General features: G+C 39.2%; 1 protein-coding gene across 4 annotated transcripts in view; it reads right to left on the bottom strand.

Annotated features, from left to right (window-relative positions):
• celsr3 (cadherin, EGF LAG seven-pass G-type receptor 3) overlaps positions 1 to 21,315 on the bottom strand; it is a 92,012-nt gene that overhangs the window by 32,120 nt on the left and 38,577 nt on the right. For 3 of the 4 annotated variants that reach the window (XM_054768317.1, XM_054768324.1, XM_054768335.1), the window contains exons 4-14: positions 19,332 to 19,554; positions 15,449 to 15,564; positions 15,261 to 15,349; positions 14,984 to 14,998; positions 12,357 to 12,514; positions 8,018 to 8,181; positions 6,907 to 7,032; positions 6,156 to 6,325; positions 5,895 to 6,080; positions 3,159 to 3,269; positions 2,898 to 3,066 (exon numbers count right to left, since the gene is read on the bottom strand). In XM_054768317.1, the coding sequence (XP_054624292.1) occupies positions 2,898 to 3,066; positions 3,159 to 3,269; positions 5,895 to 6,080; positions 6,156 to 6,325; positions 6,907 to 7,032; positions 8,018 to 8,181; positions 12,357 to 12,514; positions 14,984 to 14,998; positions 15,261 to 15,349; positions 15,449 to 15,564; positions 19,332 to 19,554 (1,527 nt within the window). The remainder of the gene's footprint in view (positions 1 to 2,897; positions 3,067 to 3,158; positions 3,270 to 5,894; positions 6,081 to 6,155; positions 6,326 to 6,906; positions 7,033 to 8,017; positions 8,182 to 12,356; positions 12,515 to 14,983; positions 14,999 to 15,260; positions 15,350 to 15,448; positions 15,565 to 19,331; positions 19,555 to 21,315) is intronic. The other variant, XM_054768307.1, reaches the window with a different exon arrangement.

Below are 21,315 nucleotides of genomic sequence, written 5' to 3'. Positions count from 1 at the left end.
AGGGTCATTTCATAAGTGTGCCTTGTCAGGGTTACTTAGTGGAATTTCTTGCCTTATTAATGGGGTTGGGACCATGAGGTTGTACTGTGTGTGTCCAAACGTTTGACCTGTACTGTACTTTAAATGAGTTTATTCCATTTGATGGATTAAAAGATTTGTACTGAGACACACCACAAACATCAAACAGGGACGCTAACAAAAGGCTCTATAGAAGGGGTCTCTAAAGTGCAGGAGGGGAACTATTTGCGGCACACAGTTCATTTTTTATTGACCCACAGCACATTCTAAAAATACAAGTACTTAAAAAAACTAAACAAAAAAAAGAGCAAAAAAGGCATAATGCAAGGAGAAAAAGTTGGAAAAGAAATGTTGATGCTAATCACACAAAGCTGATATTCAAGCTGCTTTTTTTTTTTTTTTTAGATGTATACAACTTCTTAGCATACTGGACTGGTTTTAGTCTTTTTTACTAAATGAAAAGTGTCAAAATGACAGCTGCATCCTTTAATTTTTAAGTATGCGACCCTCGGTGAAAAAAGTCTGGACACACCTGCTCTAATGGGTCTCAAACTTTTTTAAAGCATGTACCACTTTTACTCTCTCCACTTGCGTCACGGTTCAGCTTCTAATGTGTGGCTTGCATTTGCAGGCTGCGGCGCATGAAGTGAGTTCCATCCATCCATCCTTTTTGGCAGGAAGTGAGCTATTAAACATTAATATTTCAGCACAATACATTTAATTTAAAGCACGTGGCCTTGGCACACCCGTAAAATGAGAGGGAATTAAAAATGCAGCATTGCAAACCAAATTATACAATAAATGAATTTAAATTCTGGACTTCCTCTCTCTGTATTTAGCTTATATCTTGGGATGATCATATTATAACTATGTTTGCATTCGTTTGTCTGTCATTTTCTACTACTACTGTTGCTTGCTCTGAAGCAAAGATACATTCAATCATCCACTGTCAGCCCTATACATCTTCACCCGCTCACCATGGCAACTGACTGAGCACCGTGACGACGGCCTTGGCTGTGTTCACACACTTTTATTGACACTGGCCTTGTCGCAACAATATGGGAAAGAAGAAGCGGAAACACACACACACACAGACATAAGTAGTTTTTTTTTTTATGAATAGGCTATTCTCCCTCTCACACTGATAAGAGACAGACATATATGACTTAACGGTATATATTCTCTAACAGTTTGATTCAAAGTGTTGATTGGTAGATAATAGTACAACCAGTGTGTTATGTATAAAACTCAGACATCAGATACAGGGATGCCAGCTGATTTCTTTTGTTATGCAAACTATACTGACCAGCAGCACTTTTATTAAAAACTCTAAAGTGACATTTTAATTAGAGTACACAAGGCTATCAGTGAGCGCCGTTGTGTTATTTTGATTAAAATACATCAGAATGGTAAAACAAATGTCACATTTAAGCTTACACCAGTTCCATACACTGTCATTTGCATACTGTATGTCTGGTCTCTCAAATGAAAGAGAATTATTTACAGCGCACCTCTCTTTTTTTTTCTCTCTCTCTGTGGTCTTATTAAACTTTTATTTGTCTTTGAGCTGCACTCGTTGTCTAGCGTTCTCCATTTTTAATGATCATCGTGCTAATCAAAGATAATGAGAGCTGTAGCTTAAAATAAACTACTAGTGTACACGCAGGAAGTTTTTACAGATGATGATTCTTGTGTGTATGTGTTTGTCTGTGGTGTTCCAAGTTAATAAGTCGAGGTGCAAGCATTAGCTCATGCATACAAACGATGCTGCAGGAGTAGCATTGCCTCTATGCTTCCTCTTTCAGGCTTCCAGGCCCGAGGCTCCTAAACACACACACTGTATCCTCTTCACGCCTCCTCTTTTACTCCCTCTATCTTTGCTGCAAGCACTTGCTCTCATTTTCAAACTTTTTCTTGTTAGCAACTTCACTCTTACTTTCTTAATTTGTTGAGTTTGCACATACACTGTCTTGCAGTTTTTGCTTAAGGGCCACACTGAAAATAGTCAAGGGTCGTAAAACAACAAGGAAAAAAGTCCTTCATTTGAGGAAATAAGTCTTAACATTGGGAGAATGAACATGTAACAATACAAGCATTAAAGTCCTAATTTTTTTAGGACAAAAAGTACATTTTTCTGGAAAAATGTCCCATTAATACAAGAATACAATTGTGACATTACGATTGTAAAGTCGTACTTTCACCAGAAAAAAGTTGTAATTCCATCAAAAGTTATGATCATAATATAAAAAAATATTTTCCTAAAATTACAATTTTATTCTCATGAATTTAGATTTTTTTTTACTCTTGTGGCACTTGGACTTTAGTCACATTAAATGATTTTTCTTTCCTTGTAATATCACAAGTATTTCCTGTGACTTTGCGTTTTTTTTTGTGGTTGTTCTACCAATCAACATAACTAAATAAATAATATACTAATATCCCTAATGGGATCAATAAAGTATATTTCTCTATTTTTTGTTACATTGATTTTCTTTCTCACTGCTCTGATACTGTAGACACATTCAAGAAATGTGTCGCCAGTGTTTCCGGGCTATTTGGTGAGACCTTCTCCAGTTCTTGTTCTTCTCCTCTTTCCATTTGCCGCCCCAAACCTCTGCTGTTTACATTATTCCCGTCTGCCACCGCCTTCACTTAATTAATTCATTTAATCTGTCTGTTGCTGTGTTTCATCTTTTTGGCTCATGTCTTCATGTGTTTTCCATCTCTGTTGTGCCTACTTCTGCTTTAATCTTTTCCTCCTTCATATTCTGCCTCATTAGATTCAGCCAATTAAGAAGTTTGGGTTTCTTTCTCCCTCATCTCAATGATCTCCTAAATATGAGGTAGATTAGACCATATCATCAAGGGAAGACGCCCACCGGCTTCACATATGCAGGTGTGTCGCTCCCAGTGGTCAGAACATCGGCTGTGGGCGGGGCAAGGAGATGAGACGCAGGGGTTGCCGACATTGCAGCCAATCTCCACTTTGACCGCTCTGGAGGGCCGAGGCAGCAGGGGAGAGTCCGGTCTTACGCCCAAACGAACGCCCTAGAATAAGACAGAGAGTGTGCCAAGGCACATAACATTTAAAGGAGCAAATTGGCTTCTGCTTCATCAATAATCCATCCATTTTTCCTCACCTGTATGCATCCCCTTATCCCGTTCTGGACCTCTCCAGAGCCTAACACTCCTCCCACATGCAGATGTTTCACCTTCAAACCATGAATCTCATTTCCCACTATTGCTGTTCCCTAATGGAAGGAAAAATGATGGCGAGAGAAAAAGAAGGTTGGAGAGAGGATGATCATTAATAATGGATGGAAACTGAATTCCTGAACAAAGATGCATAAAGATATCATTTGAATAACAGTGTTTGACCTCGTAAAACGTAATTGATTCGGAGTGGAGATGTCAAGGTTGTCACAAGCAGTTGTGAGGATGTATACATTAAGGGTCCCCTATTATGTAAAATAGACTTTTTATTAATGTTCTAACAGTAATATGTGTCCCTAGAGCCTGTTTATGAGGACCAAACGTGTAAAATCACTTGTTTGCTCCACTTTTGAGAGATGAGGTGCTCAAACACTCACTTTTGAAGTTCTGGGTTTTCATGACTTCATGAAGGGAAAACCCTCCTTCCTCATGCATGATACCACTTCTGACCTGCCCTGAGCTAGATGAGCCCACCCGTGTGTACACCCGCCATTTCACAGAGGACAGCATTGTAAAAAAAGCAGGCTTCGCTACACATTTTAAAATAAAACCTAAAGCTCTGCCAACTCCATCACGGAAGCTGTAAGTTTCATATTTTGTTGGTAGTATGGAGTTGTGGTTAAAATGTGACAATGTTAGCACTGTAGCTCACATAGTTATGCTAGTGTTGCTAAAGTTTGTGTCCTGCTGTCCCACTCCTTAATGTTACATTGTTGTATGTCATATATGGCATCTATCACATTGGACAAGAGCAGGGATACAGTTTACATGTACAAAGTGGATAAAGTGCACAATATGTCAGAGACAGGCATGGACAAACACAGCTCATTAGCGTTAAAGCTACAGACACACAAAACGACGTGTTCCCAGAAAGCTTAGTAAGTCACTTTTCAACTGTCTAAATTCCAAGCATTAAGGCTATACTTTGAACAACGCACTTCCAATACAGTTGTCCCTTGTTTATAGCAGTTAATTGGTTTCGGACCCATCAACGATTCATTCATTTCCACAATATAGGATTTGATGTTAATAAATGGAATATTTTCATAGTTAGAGCATAGAAAACCTGTTTGTGTCTTTCTAAATACGCTTTTTAAGATTATGAGAGCCCTGTAGACATAAAACAGCATGCCTATAGTCACCTTTACACTCCTATTATTTATTGTTTACAACACAGTGCGCAACTCTTATCCTGCAGGGACTCGAGACGGCTGCTTGCTTGCAAGCTAGCAAGCTAGCGAGCTAACCAGTTAGCCTCAAATTAATTTCTTCCAAACTTAAGAAACCAAAAACTTACCAATTCCATACGGAATGGGAGGACATGTGAATGTTGCGTGTCATTACTGCTGCCCAGTGACCAGAATACAACATATCACTTGTATTTCAATATGTTGGGGGGGGGGGATTCGTACATTATAGCGATCTAATTTATCTTATTTATTATGTATTGTGTAAAACTAAGACATGAATAACATCAAATTAAAAGCACAAAATGAATGCCGACCCACCATCCACCAGTTCAAGTTCAAGCCAAGTTTTTCCAGAGAGATTATTACATCGCTGTTTGACGTGTGTGGTAAAAGGCAGTGTGCTAGCATGAATGAACTTGAGACAAATGTGCACATTAGCACTCAATAAGTCATCAAAACTTACCTTTATGCATTCCCACATAGTATCAGCATTTGACACCAAATATGAGGTGAAAGAAAAATGGTAGAAATACAGTAGTAGTCTATCTGTGCGGCATGAGATAACGTTAGCACACGCACGATGGACATGCGTCAAGTGAGATGGATGGAACAGAGAGAATCCAGCCACTTTTCAAAATAAAACAAAAAAAATGAAATAATGGAAATGATTTTTTCTTTCTGTGCGGCCCGGTACCAAATGACCCATGGCCCGGTACCGGGCCGTGGCCCAGGGGTTGGGGACCACTGCTCTATGTGACTTCATAGAGGCTAAAGGGGTTGTATTTGAACACACAGAAAATTATTTTCAAGCTGCAGACATCAATTGACTTGATTAAGTAAAAGCAAACAATAACAATCAGATCAATGTAGAGCAGGCCAATGCTCACATAATAGCAGTAACATTCTTGGCTGGGAACATCAAGCATGAAATACAAATTAATGAGTCCCATTTGCAGGGTTCCTCTTTCAGCAGTTAGGATTGATGTCGAGCTGACAGTCACAGCCAAACAGACACAATCAGGCTAACTGGTGGTGGCTGTGAGTCATCATCTCATATTTCAACTTATTGCTGTCTTATCTAAACGATCTAAGATAGTAAAAAACGATTATTGCTATTGTAATGGTCACATTAATGGAAATATGCAGTAAGATCCGATTTTTTTACTTTTTTTTCTTTTTTATACTATTATGCATGCGCAAGGTTTTTGCCACTTCTTAGTTCAGTCCTTATTTTCTGTCCTCTGGTCATTGTCATTTTTATATTTAATGCAGAGCAGAGATTTGATTGTGAACCTAACCTGTAAAAATTCATGTCATATTTGTATTTGATGTCCATGCATCCGTTTTCTATGCCGCTTATCCTCATTTGGGTCACGGGGGTATGCTGGAGCCTATTCCCTATTGGGGATTTATCGTGCATTTATCGTTATCAAGGTAAAGCTGCCCAATTTATCGTGATATTGATTCTCTTACCTGATAGAGTCCAAAGTCAAGGCGAAGTGTGGCGACGTAACGCGTCTCACGCCCGCTGTGAACATCACGCAACTCAAGCTGGAGGTCATGCCACCGCCCGTCCGCCACTTGAACCTGATCCAGCCTAAGCCTCACTGGTCTGGTTGAACCCCGAGTCACGGAGAAAACCAGCTGGCCATTTGTTAGCTGGGAAGGGATGGAAAACGTCAGCAAACACAGTCTAGAAGCCAAGCAAAGAGAAAGAAGACAAACTGAAAAGACCTGGAAGAGCAGGCTGGTGTACTGGCCGGCCTGGGCCTGGAGTAGTGTCCCCTCTCTGGCTCTGGTTCGGAACATCAAGCCCAGGTACCAGGGGGTGGAGATTGTTACGTCGTTCTTCAGGTCCCACCAGAGGGCGCTGTTTCCCAGGAAGCGATGGGGGTGGGGCATCACTACAGGAAAAAGAAGTGACGATGATGAGGATGATTATGATGAGTCACTGGACTAGTCATTGGTCATCAGTGGATATGATGTAGATGGAATTTAATTTTTCATGAATACCACACAACGTTTCTTGAAGAAAGTAAAAGGTTAACCTGAAGTCTCAGTGGAAGTGTAACTCACATTCATACACTACTTTTTACTCTTTTACTTATAAACACATTTGCTAACCCTGATGGCATTTTGCTGCGTGACTCCTGCCCCCACTCCATTTCTGCCCACGCCTGTAACAGCTTTTCATTTGCTGCTCAAAATCCCATGTGGTGCGAGCACAGTTCTAATGTTTGATGTGTCTGACGTGCTTTTGGTCAAAGTGACTATAAAATGATCACTGTATTAATACATTGACCCCTTCTGTACCTCTCTGCCACTGAAACCCAAAAGCATTTTTTAATACTGTGATCAATTTCTGCTAAGTGCCTCACTGGATGCTTTCACAACATGTTAGAGAGTTATATCGAAAACCGTCAAGGGGTGAGAAGGCAAAATATGCCAAGAATGAATGATGAAATGAAACTGAAAAGGCTCTCACCATGGCTGCAGTCCTTCCCTCCATACCCAAGTGGGCAATCACAAGAGAACGTCTCCCAGCTGACCCGGCAGGATCCTCCATTCTGACAAGGGTTGGACTTGCAGTAGGGAAGTTTAGCAGTGCAGCCTATCATTGAAAGGTACATCGTACATTACATGAATGCAAAAAAGCAAAAATATCCAAATTGTATCTTCATATAATGCTGATATAATTGCTGGGTGTGTTTATTTACTCAACTGTGTACACAATGCAAATAAAACATTATGCATTACGTCAAGTCAAACTAAAGAAAAAGAAAAAAAAAACATTGATCTAAATATTGATATTATCAATACCAGGGTAGTATAGGTATTGGACTGATACTCGTGTGATATTTTTTGATATTGATAGTTTTAAAAAATATTTGTGTGTTTGTTGAGGTATTTTGTATATATTTATATTGTTTACAAACTCAGCAAATAAGTGCTTGGGCATAGTAGGGGCTTTGGGGACAACACGCTAAAGGACTTGAATGAGAGCCAATGGTAGTTTTTGCTTCTGTTTAGTTATTTTGCTCTATTAACTTTATTTTTCTAAAGCAATTTTATCATGTAATAAAAGGAAATAAGTGAATGATTTTAATATTTTTTATGTTGTTACATTATCTAATATATTTGTATTAAATATTGTTACATTTATCCCAATAAGTCAGTTGAATAATATTTTTTGTTTGCCTAAAATAATTCAGTGATCGTGAAAAATGTCCAAGTAAAAAATATGGGCACCACAATCTGCTTTACAATCTATTTACTTGGTATTACATCGATACCAAAAATGTAGTATCATCCACCTCTACTTCATGCTATACTTGTATTTTAGTAATGTAGAATTATTTTTCTATATTACATTATATGGTATTACATAATTGTGATTCCCAAAGAAATTGGCATGCCTGAATTTGCTGATGTTCTAACGAAGAAGAACAATGGTCATCGTTGTAAATACTGATTTTTTTTTTTTAAAACAATGTAAATAAGCATTTATGACACCTGAAGGCACGCAAAGGACGACATAAGATGTCCATTTGACCTTTCGTGGACACAAATGAAAAATAATGATGAGTAGTGCTGACCTGGGAGGGTTCCGTTGTTAGCAATATACCCAGCCAGGTCCAGCGGCTTGTTGTCAATGTGCAGCTCCTTCATACAGCCGATAAACTCCCTGGTGCCAAACGGGAAGTTGTCAGGAACATTGGGGACTCCACCCAGGAACAATGGACCTGTTAGGTCTAGAGACCTAATAACAAAGGATATAGGAAATAGTTAATTAAGAAAGAGAGTCAGGAGAAAAGGGAAGAACCTATGGATGTAGTCATTTAATAATAAGAAAGGAAGGGGAAAGAGATTAAACAAACCAAAGATTAAATATGTTGTCAGGGGAAAGAACAATCAGATACTGTAGTGGTTTTTGAGGAGGAATCAAAATGCTAATGGTGGTCATGTTGAGGGTAAAAATAAATCAGGGGAAGAAAGGAATTGCAAAGAGGAGACGAGAAGAGAGATGAAGGAGGAGGAGATTAAATATGAGTGACATTAAATATCAGGTGGATTACAAGGCCAAGTGAGAATAGAGCGGAGACAGGAGCAAAAAATAAAAGCGTTAACCAAAAAAATGGAGGCAAAAAAAAAGACAAAAGGATGACAGGAGGCAGCCGGGGAGGCTGATGAACAAACAAAGATTAAGTGTGAGTTACAGCAAACATCAAGAGAGTACAAATGTAGAAAAAGATGGAAGGAACGTGAGTAGAGGAAACAAAAGAAGATGTCACATTACATAAAAAATGAGACATGAATGTGCCGTCACTGGGATTTCTGGGTTTTCTGTTTCCATAGCTTGCCTTGGTAGCACGTGAGTGTGACAGAGGCGACAAAAACAGACAAACGGCCCAGGAGTCACACAAACAAGAGCTTTAAGCTCAACTTTTGTTACGTATTAACAAAAAAAGTCAGTTCTGAAGATGAGATATGCAGAGAGAAGGAGAGAGTTACGCAGCTAGACCTACTCTGATCCATCCTCTGTTGCTGCAAGCTTTTCTTAATGCTGACATGAAACAGCCAACGTGATTACAGATTACCCACAGGCCACACATCACCACTAAGACAAGCTTCTTTTGTGTCTATACTGCATGGGTCTGTTATACAAAATTGCCAGCAGACACCACAAGTATAGGATTACAAATGTTATGGAAAACATTATGACACGTAACAATAAACAGTAACCTATAACAGTGGTTCCCAAACTGTTTACGGTCATGTAGCCCTTCAGACATTTGATCTGAAGCCATGTAACCCCTACTCCAGCACACTTAAAAAACATAAACCTTTTTATTCTAATTAGCTTGAAACATAATTAATTAGTTAATTAATTAAAGTTATAGTACATCCGGGTAAAAAAAAAATGTATTTTGCATGGTCGCATTTTGATAAAGTTTCACCTGAGCACTGATAAATAGATAATCCTACATATCTTTTATTCCAGTTTGATGTTGACATCCTTCCATTCGAATGGGTTGAATTGGAGCTTCACTTTTTTGTCCACTCACGATGGCTAGGGTTTAAGTCTGCATATTAATTTAATACCAAATTGAAGGGGAACGTCTAACAGTCATGATAAAGCAATATCCGATGTACAAAAATACATACAGTACAAAGATAAAGTCTCATTTTCGGGGAATCCCCACTAACAGTGACACGTTTTCACCGCTACGTCGTGCGGGGATTGGAACACCAATATCAATGAAACAGTCGAGATTAAACACTCTTAATGCACAGAATAATCATCAAACTTACTCATTTGTTCATTTAAAGCACACTGAGCAATGAACAACTTCATGCGCTGTCTCGTTTCTGCCCCATTCTCCTTGTACCATGAGACGTTCAGGCAAACTCGTAATTGTAAGCGGCAGACGCTAATTGATTTTCATTTTTATTCACGTGCCCCGTGTACCACACTTTGGGAAAATAAAAATTATAACATAAAATAATAGAACCTACAAGCTACAAACAAACTAATGCACTCCAATTAGTAGAAAGCTGAGATTTTTTTTCGCATTTTAGTGCAAGTTTAAAAAAATACATTAATCAATGCATGTTATAAAAATACACAAAAATATAAACGCAACACTTTTGTTTTTGCTGACATTTTTCATGTGCTAAACTCAAAGGTGTAAAACTTTCTAAGTACACAAAAGCTCTATTTCTCTCAAATATTGTTCACAAATCTGTCTTAATCTGTTTTAGTGAACACTTCTCCTTTGCCAAGATAATCCATCCACCTCAGAGGTGTGGCATATCAAGATGCTGATTAGACAGCATGATTACTGCAAAGGCCACTCCAAGTGTAAATAACCCCTTATCCTCCAAAATGACAGTGGAAAACCTTTAGTCAAACAGTTTGATGCTTAAGTAAGAATTTTTAATGGAAAGCCAGTGAGCAGCTAAAGAAGGAGAGTCCAAAATCTGGTGAAGGGGTCATTTGTGGCCTGCAGTTTATTTGCTCATTTTTACTAAGACATGACATATTATACAATAAAGCTAAACAATGCATGCCTTCCAACATCCAATCATCCTCCTCATTAACATCGCAAATGAAAATTAAGGCCACAATGTAAAGAAAAAAAAGTGGCTCACGCATTCCTCAATTTTCAGTGTGTGACCGTCTGGGCCTCTGTGGTTTGTTTGGACACCCCTGGTCTAAGGGATTAACTATGCAAGTGTGTTTTTTCTTAGGCTTCTTTCTTTGTAAGGGTACCAGTGATGGCAAGCCAAACATGGAAAATGTCATGATGACAAGGTGGAACGTAACCTTTTAAACACAGCAAGTGAATTACGTTATGAATGTAATACCATGCTTAACTTCATATGATCTCCTAAATTCTGTGAGGACAGATTGGCTCATATGGGTGTTTTGGCTCATATGGGGTTTTATTATTGCAGATGGGGAAGAGATACAAGCAGAGAGTGCTGAAAGAAATAAAGATGCTAAAACAAGATAAGGGTAATAAAATGATTAGAGACACAGCTAAACACCAGGGAGCACGGAGTCAACTGGTGAACTGTCAAGCCTCATAAAAGGCGACTTAATATCCTAATTTCAGGCTCTTTTCATTCAAGGACTCCTGGGGAGTTTCAGTACATGAGTCATAGTTTCAAAAGAAATCCATATGGCCTACTACAGCATATCCTATACAAACATACTCACACGCATATACATGCACACACATACTGTTAAGTCCGGTGTATAAGCCGCTACATTTTTCTTAAACCTTGAACCCTACAGCGCTACAGCTAATTTATGGCTAAATTCTAATCTGGTGACATCTCCTTTACTTCAGAACTATTACTAATTGTTTAAATACTGTCCCACTTGCGAGTCAGTGAAGAAACGGTAGCTCTTTCTTTAGCAGGAGCTAATCACAAGCTAATAGTGAACTCACGACTAGCTTGTCAACCCATTGGAAATCGCAAGAGGTCATTGCTCAGTATGCCAGTCTGACTCACGATGTTATCTTACAAAGAATGCTAAACTCATCACACAGAAACTTGACACTCAAAAGATCCCTAGGAAATATACAATCTACAAGTACCAGTACGAGTTTAAAATAAATAAAAACAGCTATTTTAACATTTTCCCATAATTGATTGCATCTGAGCACAGCATTCATTGGTGCCTGTCGGGGCGCTGTAATGATGTCAGCCTCCCTCTAGACTCTGGACTCCTCTGGCTCCCTCTGGTGGACAGAGGCAGCAATGCAGCGCCATCCATCCATTTTCTATGCCGCTTGTCCTCCAATTACATGCGGGGGGAAGGTAGGTCTACAGCGTTTGCCTGGGCATGCCCATGTAAAGAAGTCCGAGTTGCATTGATGCCAATGGAACTCGGTGTTAAAAAAAAGCTCTGTAAAACACAGTATGCAGAGCCATCCACAGCTGCTTTCAGGTCTCACTTCCAAATCCCCAAACCTCATTATCTGACGCGTTGGCATCGTTTAACACAAGAATACAACATTGTAACAACATTTATAGGTCAAAAAAAGAGGAAAAGCATAATAGGTCCCCTTTAATGAAAAATGAACACACTGAGACACTGGAGATGTATTTTGTAAATAAAGTACAATTAAACGTTGGCAGTCACATAAAATAGCTCTCTTTTCTTTTTGTCAAAGTAGATTTAATAATGCTGAAGGTTGGATACACCTGTGCTATCATAACCCTGGACTCTCAATTTATACTCTTTTTACAGGACAGATTTCAATAACAAAAATACTTAAATTGTTATTTTATTTATTATCACAGAGGCGGCAGTCCATGGAGCCCACCACCACAGGTTCAGAAAATCCTAGGGGAAACCCTAAACTGTATATATTGCATGACAATTTAAGTATAAATGTGTGTATGGAAAACAACACTCACTTCTTGCTGCTTGTCTGTTTGCCCTGAGCTGCACAGCTGTAATTTCCAAGCTGCGTGCCAAAGCGGAGTGACAAGGCTGTATCGCAGTCGTCAACGCTTACCACAGCAATCTTCTCATCTGATGGACCCTGGGCCTCGCCACTCATGCTGCGCTTAGGCTGACCACACACAAACAAGCACAGAAGATTAAATGCGTGATGTAAAGAAACAGAACAATACACAAGCAGACGTGCAGAGGAACGCAGGATAAATGTCCAGGTTATATTCAACAACACAAGGAAGTAAGACAGCACAACATACAATATTAAAGCACTGCATTGTCGAATAGAAATACATGGTTGTAGACCACCTCATTGTATCCCACTGTGTATCAACCGACATGCAAGTGGATGAAAGCGCTTTTCCACAAAAACTACAAGGTGTGCTGAATGCATCAGTTGGAACTAGGGATGTCCGATTATATTGGCCCCACATTGGCATAAAAATGTAATATCGGTCAATATCAGTATTGTTTTTTTTCCCTATGATGAAAGTCAATATGGTCCTTTCAGCGCCACAAGTAACATTGCTGTCGCCATAACAGTCAACACGCTGCATATGCTTGAGATGATTTTGCTTAACTGTGTTCAGGGTGGCAGGACATGGTGGGTTTACAAAACACCGCTAATGGTGAGCCGGGTAGCTCATAGACATATATATGTAGACGCCGCATCGAGCGCTGAGCTATACGTCAACATCACCGCCATACTGGATGTGGCAAGAGTTGGAGCGGAGAAGATGCCTCATTCATGTACTACAAACCAAATCCCAGGGAATAACATTTCACAGGTAAGACTTAACAATTACCTTTGCTAGTATTTGGCCATAGACTGCATGATTTGGCCATTATAACATTGTTTTGAGAGCATAATTTGCCAACGTTGTGGAAAACACTGTATTCCCATGCACAATTCATTCATTTAAATGTCTATGGCAGCCATCACCAAATGGCGGACCTCGGTCCGGATCCAGACCCAGTTATGACCCTTTACGGACCAATTACAATGAATGGGAAATATAATCATGCTCTCGGACCGATTTCCGTGGCAGTTTGAGGGTGTAATTACTTTAATTATTACGGTTAACGTGACAGCAAACGCGGTAATGTCAATGAAATGAGCCAATGAAATTGTTTGTTTACTTGCCGGGAACCATCCATCCATCCATTTTCTATGTTGCTGATCCTTGAATAGAACCATGGCTTGCTCAAAAGTAAGACTTTGATCAAGAGCATTTAAAAGTGAAAGGATGGACCAATATATGTTCATTCTTCCAGAATCCATGTGTCTCATATGCTCTGAAACTGTAGCGCCCAGTATGAAAAATCCACGAGAGTCCATCCATCCATTCATTTTCCATGCCTAGGGTCGCGGGGGTATGCTGGAGCCTATCCCAGCTGACTTCAGGCGACAGGCGGGGTACACCCTGCTGGACTGGTCGCCAGCCAATCGCAGGGCACATACAGTATAAACAAACAATCATTCACACTCACATTCATACCTATGGACAATTTAGAGTCTCCAATTAACCTAACATGCATGATTTTGGAATGTGGGAGGAAACCGGAGTACCCGGGGAAAAACCACACACGCACGAGGAGGACATGCAAACTCCACACAGAGACTTCACACGGAGATTCGAATTCAGATCTTCCCGATCTCCTGACTACGTGGCCAACATGCTAACCACTCGGCACCGTGCGAAATTCTACGAGAATCATAGCACATTACTTTACAGCACAGCAACGTGCAAATGAGATTGTATGGATATTGGAGCAAAACAACAACATCTCTCGCTGACGGGAGAGTGGTGGAGTGCTTCTGCTGCAGAAACCTTACTCAAAGGTAAACAATGTACTCTTGCAACTTCTCTGTTAAAGAGACACTTATTAAATTATGACTTAATATTATCTTTTTTTTCAGAGAAACCGCTGCAGTTTTATTTAACTTAAAAATAAGCCTCTTGTGTTCATTCATTGCTTGTACAGTCAAACTTTTTATTATTTATGTGAAATTTGGAGTGGCATAGAATATGGATGGCTGGATGTGGAATTCGATCCTGTTTTCTTTTAAATGCAATGTAGGTGCCAAAATAAGTGTGTTACACATATCGGTATCGGTTGATATCAGAATCTGAAGAGTTGGACAATATCGGCATGTCGGATATCGGCAATAAAGTCAATATCGGACATCGCTAGTTGGAACAAGCAGTTGGCGACAGTATGGAGACAAATTTTTATTCAAGGCAAGGTTAAGGGCGGAAAGGGCTGCTACAGCAAAGCGGAGACTGAAAAGTATATTATTGCAGTGTCCATCATAATATTTTTTGGGCCCATGTTGAAATCTAAAGAACTATTATAAACACAGAAATTAGGAAGATGTCTTAAAAAAGCAGTGCGTTGTGTTTTTTTTGCACAAAAATCCTGCATTGGACATGGTAGACTATGACTCCAATGCATACCAGTGGGATACACTTCATCTCATTGTTAGCAAGGAATGGGGAAAAGAGTTCGTAAGGCAACAAAAACAAATAGTGAGGAAAACTCTGATAGGAAGAAGTTCATTCACATGGCAGACACTCATACTCACATAGCGTATAGCTGGCTGAGGAAAATAAAAGAATGAAAAAAATTAAAGGTAATGTGCATCCATTCTGCATGGATAGAATGACGAGCAAATGCCAACATGATCGGAAGCACACATTTGTGCTCAAATAAAAACAAGTACTGTAATTCTGCAGACATGACAAAAGCACAAAAAGACTTGAATGAAAACACATGCAGTAAAAAGCTAAATTATAGAAACTTAGTATGCAATTATAAGTGATAAATGGCAAGAATAAAAGCACAATTGAGGGTAAACTCACCTTGTTGTAGTAGTGGATGTGAACCGTGTGCCATTCCCCATCGCTCACACCTCCTGGCAGGAAGGGACTCACCTGAGTGGACGATTCACCTGCAGGTATTGCATAAAAAATCGAAATGAATGCATTTGTTCAGCGAAATCTATCAACACGATATATGGTGCACATTGTTTGCAAAAACAAAAAGGTACCTGTAGAATATTTCAGCACCACTTGTCCCTCTTGGATCTCCAAAGCGATGAAGTCGTGTTTCTCGTTGAAGCGCCCATTGTAGAAAAGAAGGCCGTTGCTCTCAAGGGTTGCAAAACTTGAAAAGACACACACACGTCAGTATTATTATGTCATAGTCAGTTCATAGGAATAATTAAAAACACACTTAAAAAAATCTAAACGATCGATAGACTACATAATACTTTTTCTAACTTAGCTAGTTCTGTGTAGCCCTGTGTGTAGTTAAAATGTCCTAACATTGCATATTGTAACAAAAATGTGATTGTAAATATTGTAGAATAATTATAATTAGCAAATTATTGCCAATATTGGACTTTCAAGTGTCAGAAGTAGGTGTGTCTAGTTGTCTATTACTATGATTACAATGTGATGGCTCCTCTTGCTAGTGAGAAAAATAGATATACGTAGGTCATTTCAAGTAGCTATTATAACTATTGTATGCATGTCTCTGCAGTGGGCCACCCAGTGCTGCACCATGCTATGCAGCAGAATGCAGAGCTATCAGATTTCTCCAAAGCAACCAACAGTTGCACAATCACCAGCAAAAACACAGAGGAACAGGCTGAAAGGATAAACTAAATAGGTCTGTTACAAGTTGTTGCATTATCTAATTGGACATTAAATAAATATGTTGTACAAACTGAGCAGAAAACATCTTTACTTAATATTTGTCTCCCCTGAGGGCAAAGCATATTGATGTTGTTCCCCTTAAAATCTGTTCACTCAGCTATTCATTCATCTTAGCAGCACACATTTCTCCTCCAGCTGGCCTGCACACACAAACAGTAAATGCTGCATTCCTTAAAGAAAACAGCATATTTACCCAGTATCTGTCCTTAGGCAAAATTACAAAGACAAATATTGCACCTCTAAAGGTGACTGATGAAAGGGAACATTTTTTAAAGGAATTATACAACCTTTGGAGGAAAAATAACTTGAGAAAATACAGCCCTGCATTGCAGTGTTGTGTGAAATCAGGCCAAACATTTTTTCCATGAAACAAAGAAAGTGATGAATAAGATATTACATTTGAGTAAGAATACCACGGAGAACCTTGTAGGTCACCATTGGAGGTCAAATTCAATTAAAAAAAAGCTCAGAATCCCTTACAAAGTATATGTCTTAATGGCGAGTACTATGGTTCCCTGAAGCAAGGCACTCTGTACTTGAAGTTTTCTTCAGTTCTAAAATTTTAGCTGTGGAGTTTCCCTATTTATGTCCCTGGAGGGTGTGTCCCCTGGGGGTGGTCACAATATAGGGTTGTTGTTATTGTGGCTGGTGAACAACCGCTCCTGCATAATGATTGGTCATTTGACTGCCTGGTGGCAGAACAACTTGTTAGTGGCCGTCCAATGAGAAAATCTTTGGTGGATGTTAGGACATTGTTGTAAGGAAACCTCCTTTGTTTCGGGCAGGACCTTTCTAGATTGGCAAATGGCTTCTTTCACACTCTTTCAAACTAGTGGTCCTCCCTATCCAGAATTTGGACATCACTAACCTCAAAGGAATGTCCCTGTCACTTTCCGCTTGACAGATCGGACTTTGGGTTGAGTTTTCTGAGACTCTGCTTCCTGCCAGTTATTTGCATTTTTATTTGCATGGTTCTTCCATGTATGCAGGAAGTGTTCCCGTATGGGTAGGCATTGTCACCACCACTTCCCACATCTGTGAAGCAGTCATGCCATTATTTGGTCCCACGTGACACCCTGCAACAGCTGGCATCACCCCAGCTTCATTAATTCCTCTATTTGTTGTTGTTGTTGAAATCCAGAGAAGTTCTCTGCATAGAAGTAAGGCAAATCTATAGCAGATGCACAAAGAGAATACGGAAAGATCAGAAAGAAGGCATAAACTAGAAAAAAAAGGACGTGTTTTTTCAAAAATTAGTTCATTAATAACTTGCCTTTTTGTGTCTGTCTGTGGCCTATAATTAGTAAAAGAAATATTGAAAGTCAAGTTATATGTAGTATTCTTGTAAATAGCCGTCAGTAATGTTACATTGATGAGACATGACATTACTTTCACACTGCATAGAGTCAGCTATGGCATGTCAACATGACATGGTGAAATAAAAGTTCTCCTCCCATTCAATGTGGAAGTGGTAAGTTTTAGCTTCTTCCATAAAAATGTTTCACTGGGCTTTATTTTGTTAAGCATGCACCAGAATTGTCTGTCTGCCTAAAAGACGCTAGTTGTGTGTCGAAGTTGTGCAACAGAATCACGTTGTGTGTACAGCTTTAGACAGTGATGCAGGGGGTCTCCAACAGGTAGCTCCTATGCTAGCAGTAGCTCGCCAGCTGATGTTGAGTAGTTCACCAAAGACTATTTGTTTCACCTCTTAGTATTTTTATAAGTGTTCTATTCAAACATGACACCTGTATTTAATGACAAATGAGCACAGTGAGTGGAGATGTGCTTTGTAAATAAACTACAATTAAATGTTGGCAGTGCTCTCAGCAACTTTGCCATTCAATTAACAGTTTTGCAATGTTCTCGGTTCATGTTCGGTTAGTTGTTAAAAAAAGTTAAATAAATAATAAATAAATAATTTATAAAAAATTGGCTATTTGTCTTTTTTTTTTATTGCAAACTCAGCAGTGGCACGACACAGCGGCGGCAGTCTGCCCTCCCATGCAGCCCACCCCCACAGCTTTAAAAAAAATCCTAGGGGAAACCCTGAGCCCCTTAAACTTAGAATAAATAAATTGGAGGCTAACCAATTAGCTCGGTAGCATGCAATGTTTAGCGGTGGCCGTCTCTTGTGTCCCTGCAGTGATCCCGTAGCCTGTGCATTACAGTTGAGCAATGTAGTGTAAACAAAGAATACTAGGAGTGTAAAGGTAATGATACAGTGGTGTGAAAAAATGTTCGGAGAGGGGACAAACACTTTTTCACACCACTGTAGGTGCGTTATTTCATCTCTACAGGGCTCTAATAATGGTAAAAATCGGATTTGGAAAGTCCTAAACATGTTTTCTATGCAGTAACTATGAAAATATTTCATTTATTAAAATTAAAATTCACTTATTGTAGTCGGTTTTGGAACCAATAGACAGTCCTGCTGTTACCAATGCCCACAAGGTTGTTTGGCAGGAATTAAGAGACCGTAATGTCGTCTAGCAGCTGCCATTACTTGCGTAACTAGCATTAGTGAACGTTCCATAACACAGCGTGACCACTTGAAATTGCCCACGGATACTTACTTTGCATGTCAAGAAGCAAATATAATCAGCAAAGAAGAAATGTTGGTTTCAGCAACAAAACAGTGGGCCTGGACTCAGGGACACTGTTCAATAGTAAACTTAGTAAGAAAATTGCACAAAAGTAGAAGAGGCACATATTTGAATGTTTATGTAATTTACTGTTGCTACTGAATTGCATGAACATGCACAAATTATAGTGCTAAGTGTATTAAGTGTTTTTCAGTCCTCCGTCTGTGTCATAGCAGGACTCGCCATATTTTTTGTAGCATATCGTGACACAGGTTTTCTTATAATTAGTCCAGGTTTTTCCAGGAAAACTGGAAAAAAAAAAACAAGACCACATGGACGGAAAGGATTTAAGATAAAAAGAAGGAAACCAAAGAATGTTAATGAGACTCGGTGATGGACAGATGTAAGACAAGAGAAGACACTGCGCTTCTTACTCGGGTGACTGATTGAGGCAAGAAAGAAAGAGAAAAAACTAATAGGATCCATCTCTGCGATAGTGATGAACTAAAAAGATGGCGCCTTGATGAATCAAAGAATGTAATTACAGATCTCTGGATGAGGGAAATTGGATTTTGAGAGGTGACAACCCAAAGAAACAAGTCATACAAAAAACAAGAAAGAATCTACTTACGTTAAAGAGATGGAGAGGTGAAATCTCTGTCTGAGGCCACGGAACATGGCGAAGGTCTTAGGCGGGAAGGAGCGGGCAGTGACAGTGCAATACGGCCGCTCGAACCCGCCGGCAGGGCACTCACAGCGGAAGCCGCCGCCTGAAAGCTCCCGACATGTTCCTCCATTACGACACACGCCCGGCATGCAGCCGCCATGACGCCGATCAATCTCACAGCGGTCACCTGTGTAGAAGAGGTTTGCATTTTACCATAAGATATCACAGATAGATCATCTTATTACATATATACAGTACAAAGACAAAAGCAAAATTGATATACATCCCCAAAGAAAAAATATTGCAGTGTAACAGAGATTAACACCATTCTACCTAATTTGTTATCCAAAAGTCACATTTTAAAAAACTATATAAAAAAAAAAAACTATTTTTAAAAACCTATTATTTTTTAATAGTTACACTTAGTTAAGTACACCAAAATAATCAATATTTCTTTCATTAACTGATTCCACATTAGAAGAATTTAGCACGGCAATCTCACAAGCTTATAAAAGTGTTAGCTTAGAGAGTGACTAATTAGCTTGTGACAGTGAAAAATTAGTCAGTTATAAACATTTAATCTTTAGGTAATTTTTAATTAGCTTTAATGGCAGTTGAGGGCATTGCCATTTCTACCTAGGGTTGCATCATGAAGGGCTTTCGGCGTAAAAACTAAGTTAAAAAAAACACTGACTCAATTGAGTCGTTCTGGCGACCCTTGACAGGGAAAAGTGTTAAAAATAAATACATTTCAAATTCTATTGAAAGTGGCATTAGGTAAACAAATACTGTACTGTGGTAATGCTAATGCTAATTACTTTGACCTCATGAGTTAACCTGTTGTTAGTGACTTAGCTTAGCTTAGCTTAACCTTGAACCTTAAATAGTTAAAATTATTACTAAATATACTCATTGAAATATGTCAGATAAACTGACATTTTACCTATTTTACCTCATAATTATTTTTCATCTTTTGCATTACGCTTATGGCTATGGTTATGGTTTAATTTATTTGTGCATGAATACAAATGACATTGGAAAACATCACCTATACATCACTATAGTCTGTGAAAGCAGTGTTAAGGCATAGAAAAGTGCCCTAGAGGTTTTTTTTACTGAGACCACGCGACCCAACAACCTAAAAGTGGCGGAACTTTGAACCATATTCATAGACGTGGCAACGGTGGGTTTTCTTTCTTTACTGCACTCAGGGAGTCACTCCAGTTACACTCTCATCTTTATGCAAATTACATCTTGATTGTGGAGTGTAAGCAGCAGGGATCTGATTCCTTGAGGAGGACTAAATGCTTCATTTGATCTAGAGTAAAGGTCAGTCCTTAACAAAAGAACACAGAGTATTAGGGAGAAAAAAAACACCCACCCAAGGTTTAAATGAGTACATGGTTACACTGGTCACACACTGGAGGTTAAGTTCCCTCGAGGGTCAAAATTTCTTCTGGATTCATAGAAAAAACATGGCTGACAAGCTTGTCATCTAGCATTAAAGGTCCCCTATTATGCACAATGGACTTTTTAAAAACAGTAATATGTGTTTATGAGCACCAAATGTGAGAAAAATCTATCAACTCCCAAACTTGCTGGCTCCACTTTTGAGAAGAGACGCGCTCAAATGGTCGCTTTTGAAGTTCCATGTTTCATGACGTGTAAAAGCCATCCTCATGGACATTATACAGTCTCTAGCCCTAATAAAAACAAAAAGCAGGCTTCGCTACACATCTTAAAGTAAATCCTGCAGCTCTGCCAAATATCCATCAGTCAGCTACAGACATTGGAGCTGTAAGTTTGATCATTTTGCTGTTCTTCAATGAACAGGCTAACCTTGCATGATGTTGTTTTGCTGGTGTTGCTGGCATTTGTGTCCTCGTTGCGCTCTCCTTGATGTTACGTTGTTGTATGTGTTATATGACATCAGTTACATTAGACAAGT

The sequence above is a fragment of the Dunckerocampus dactyliophorus genome, chromosome 1 (assembly GCF_027744805.1).
Source record: "Dunckerocampus dactyliophorus isolate RoL2022-P2 chromosome 1, RoL_Ddac_1.1, whole genome shotgun sequence".
NCBI classification, from domain to species: domain Eukaryota; kingdom Metazoa; phylum Chordata; class Actinopteri; order Syngnathiformes; family Syngnathidae; genus Dunckerocampus; species Dunckerocampus dactyliophorus.
The sequence above is the reverse complement of the archived record's forward strand: the minus strand, read 5'-3'. Positions and strand labels throughout refer to the sequence as shown.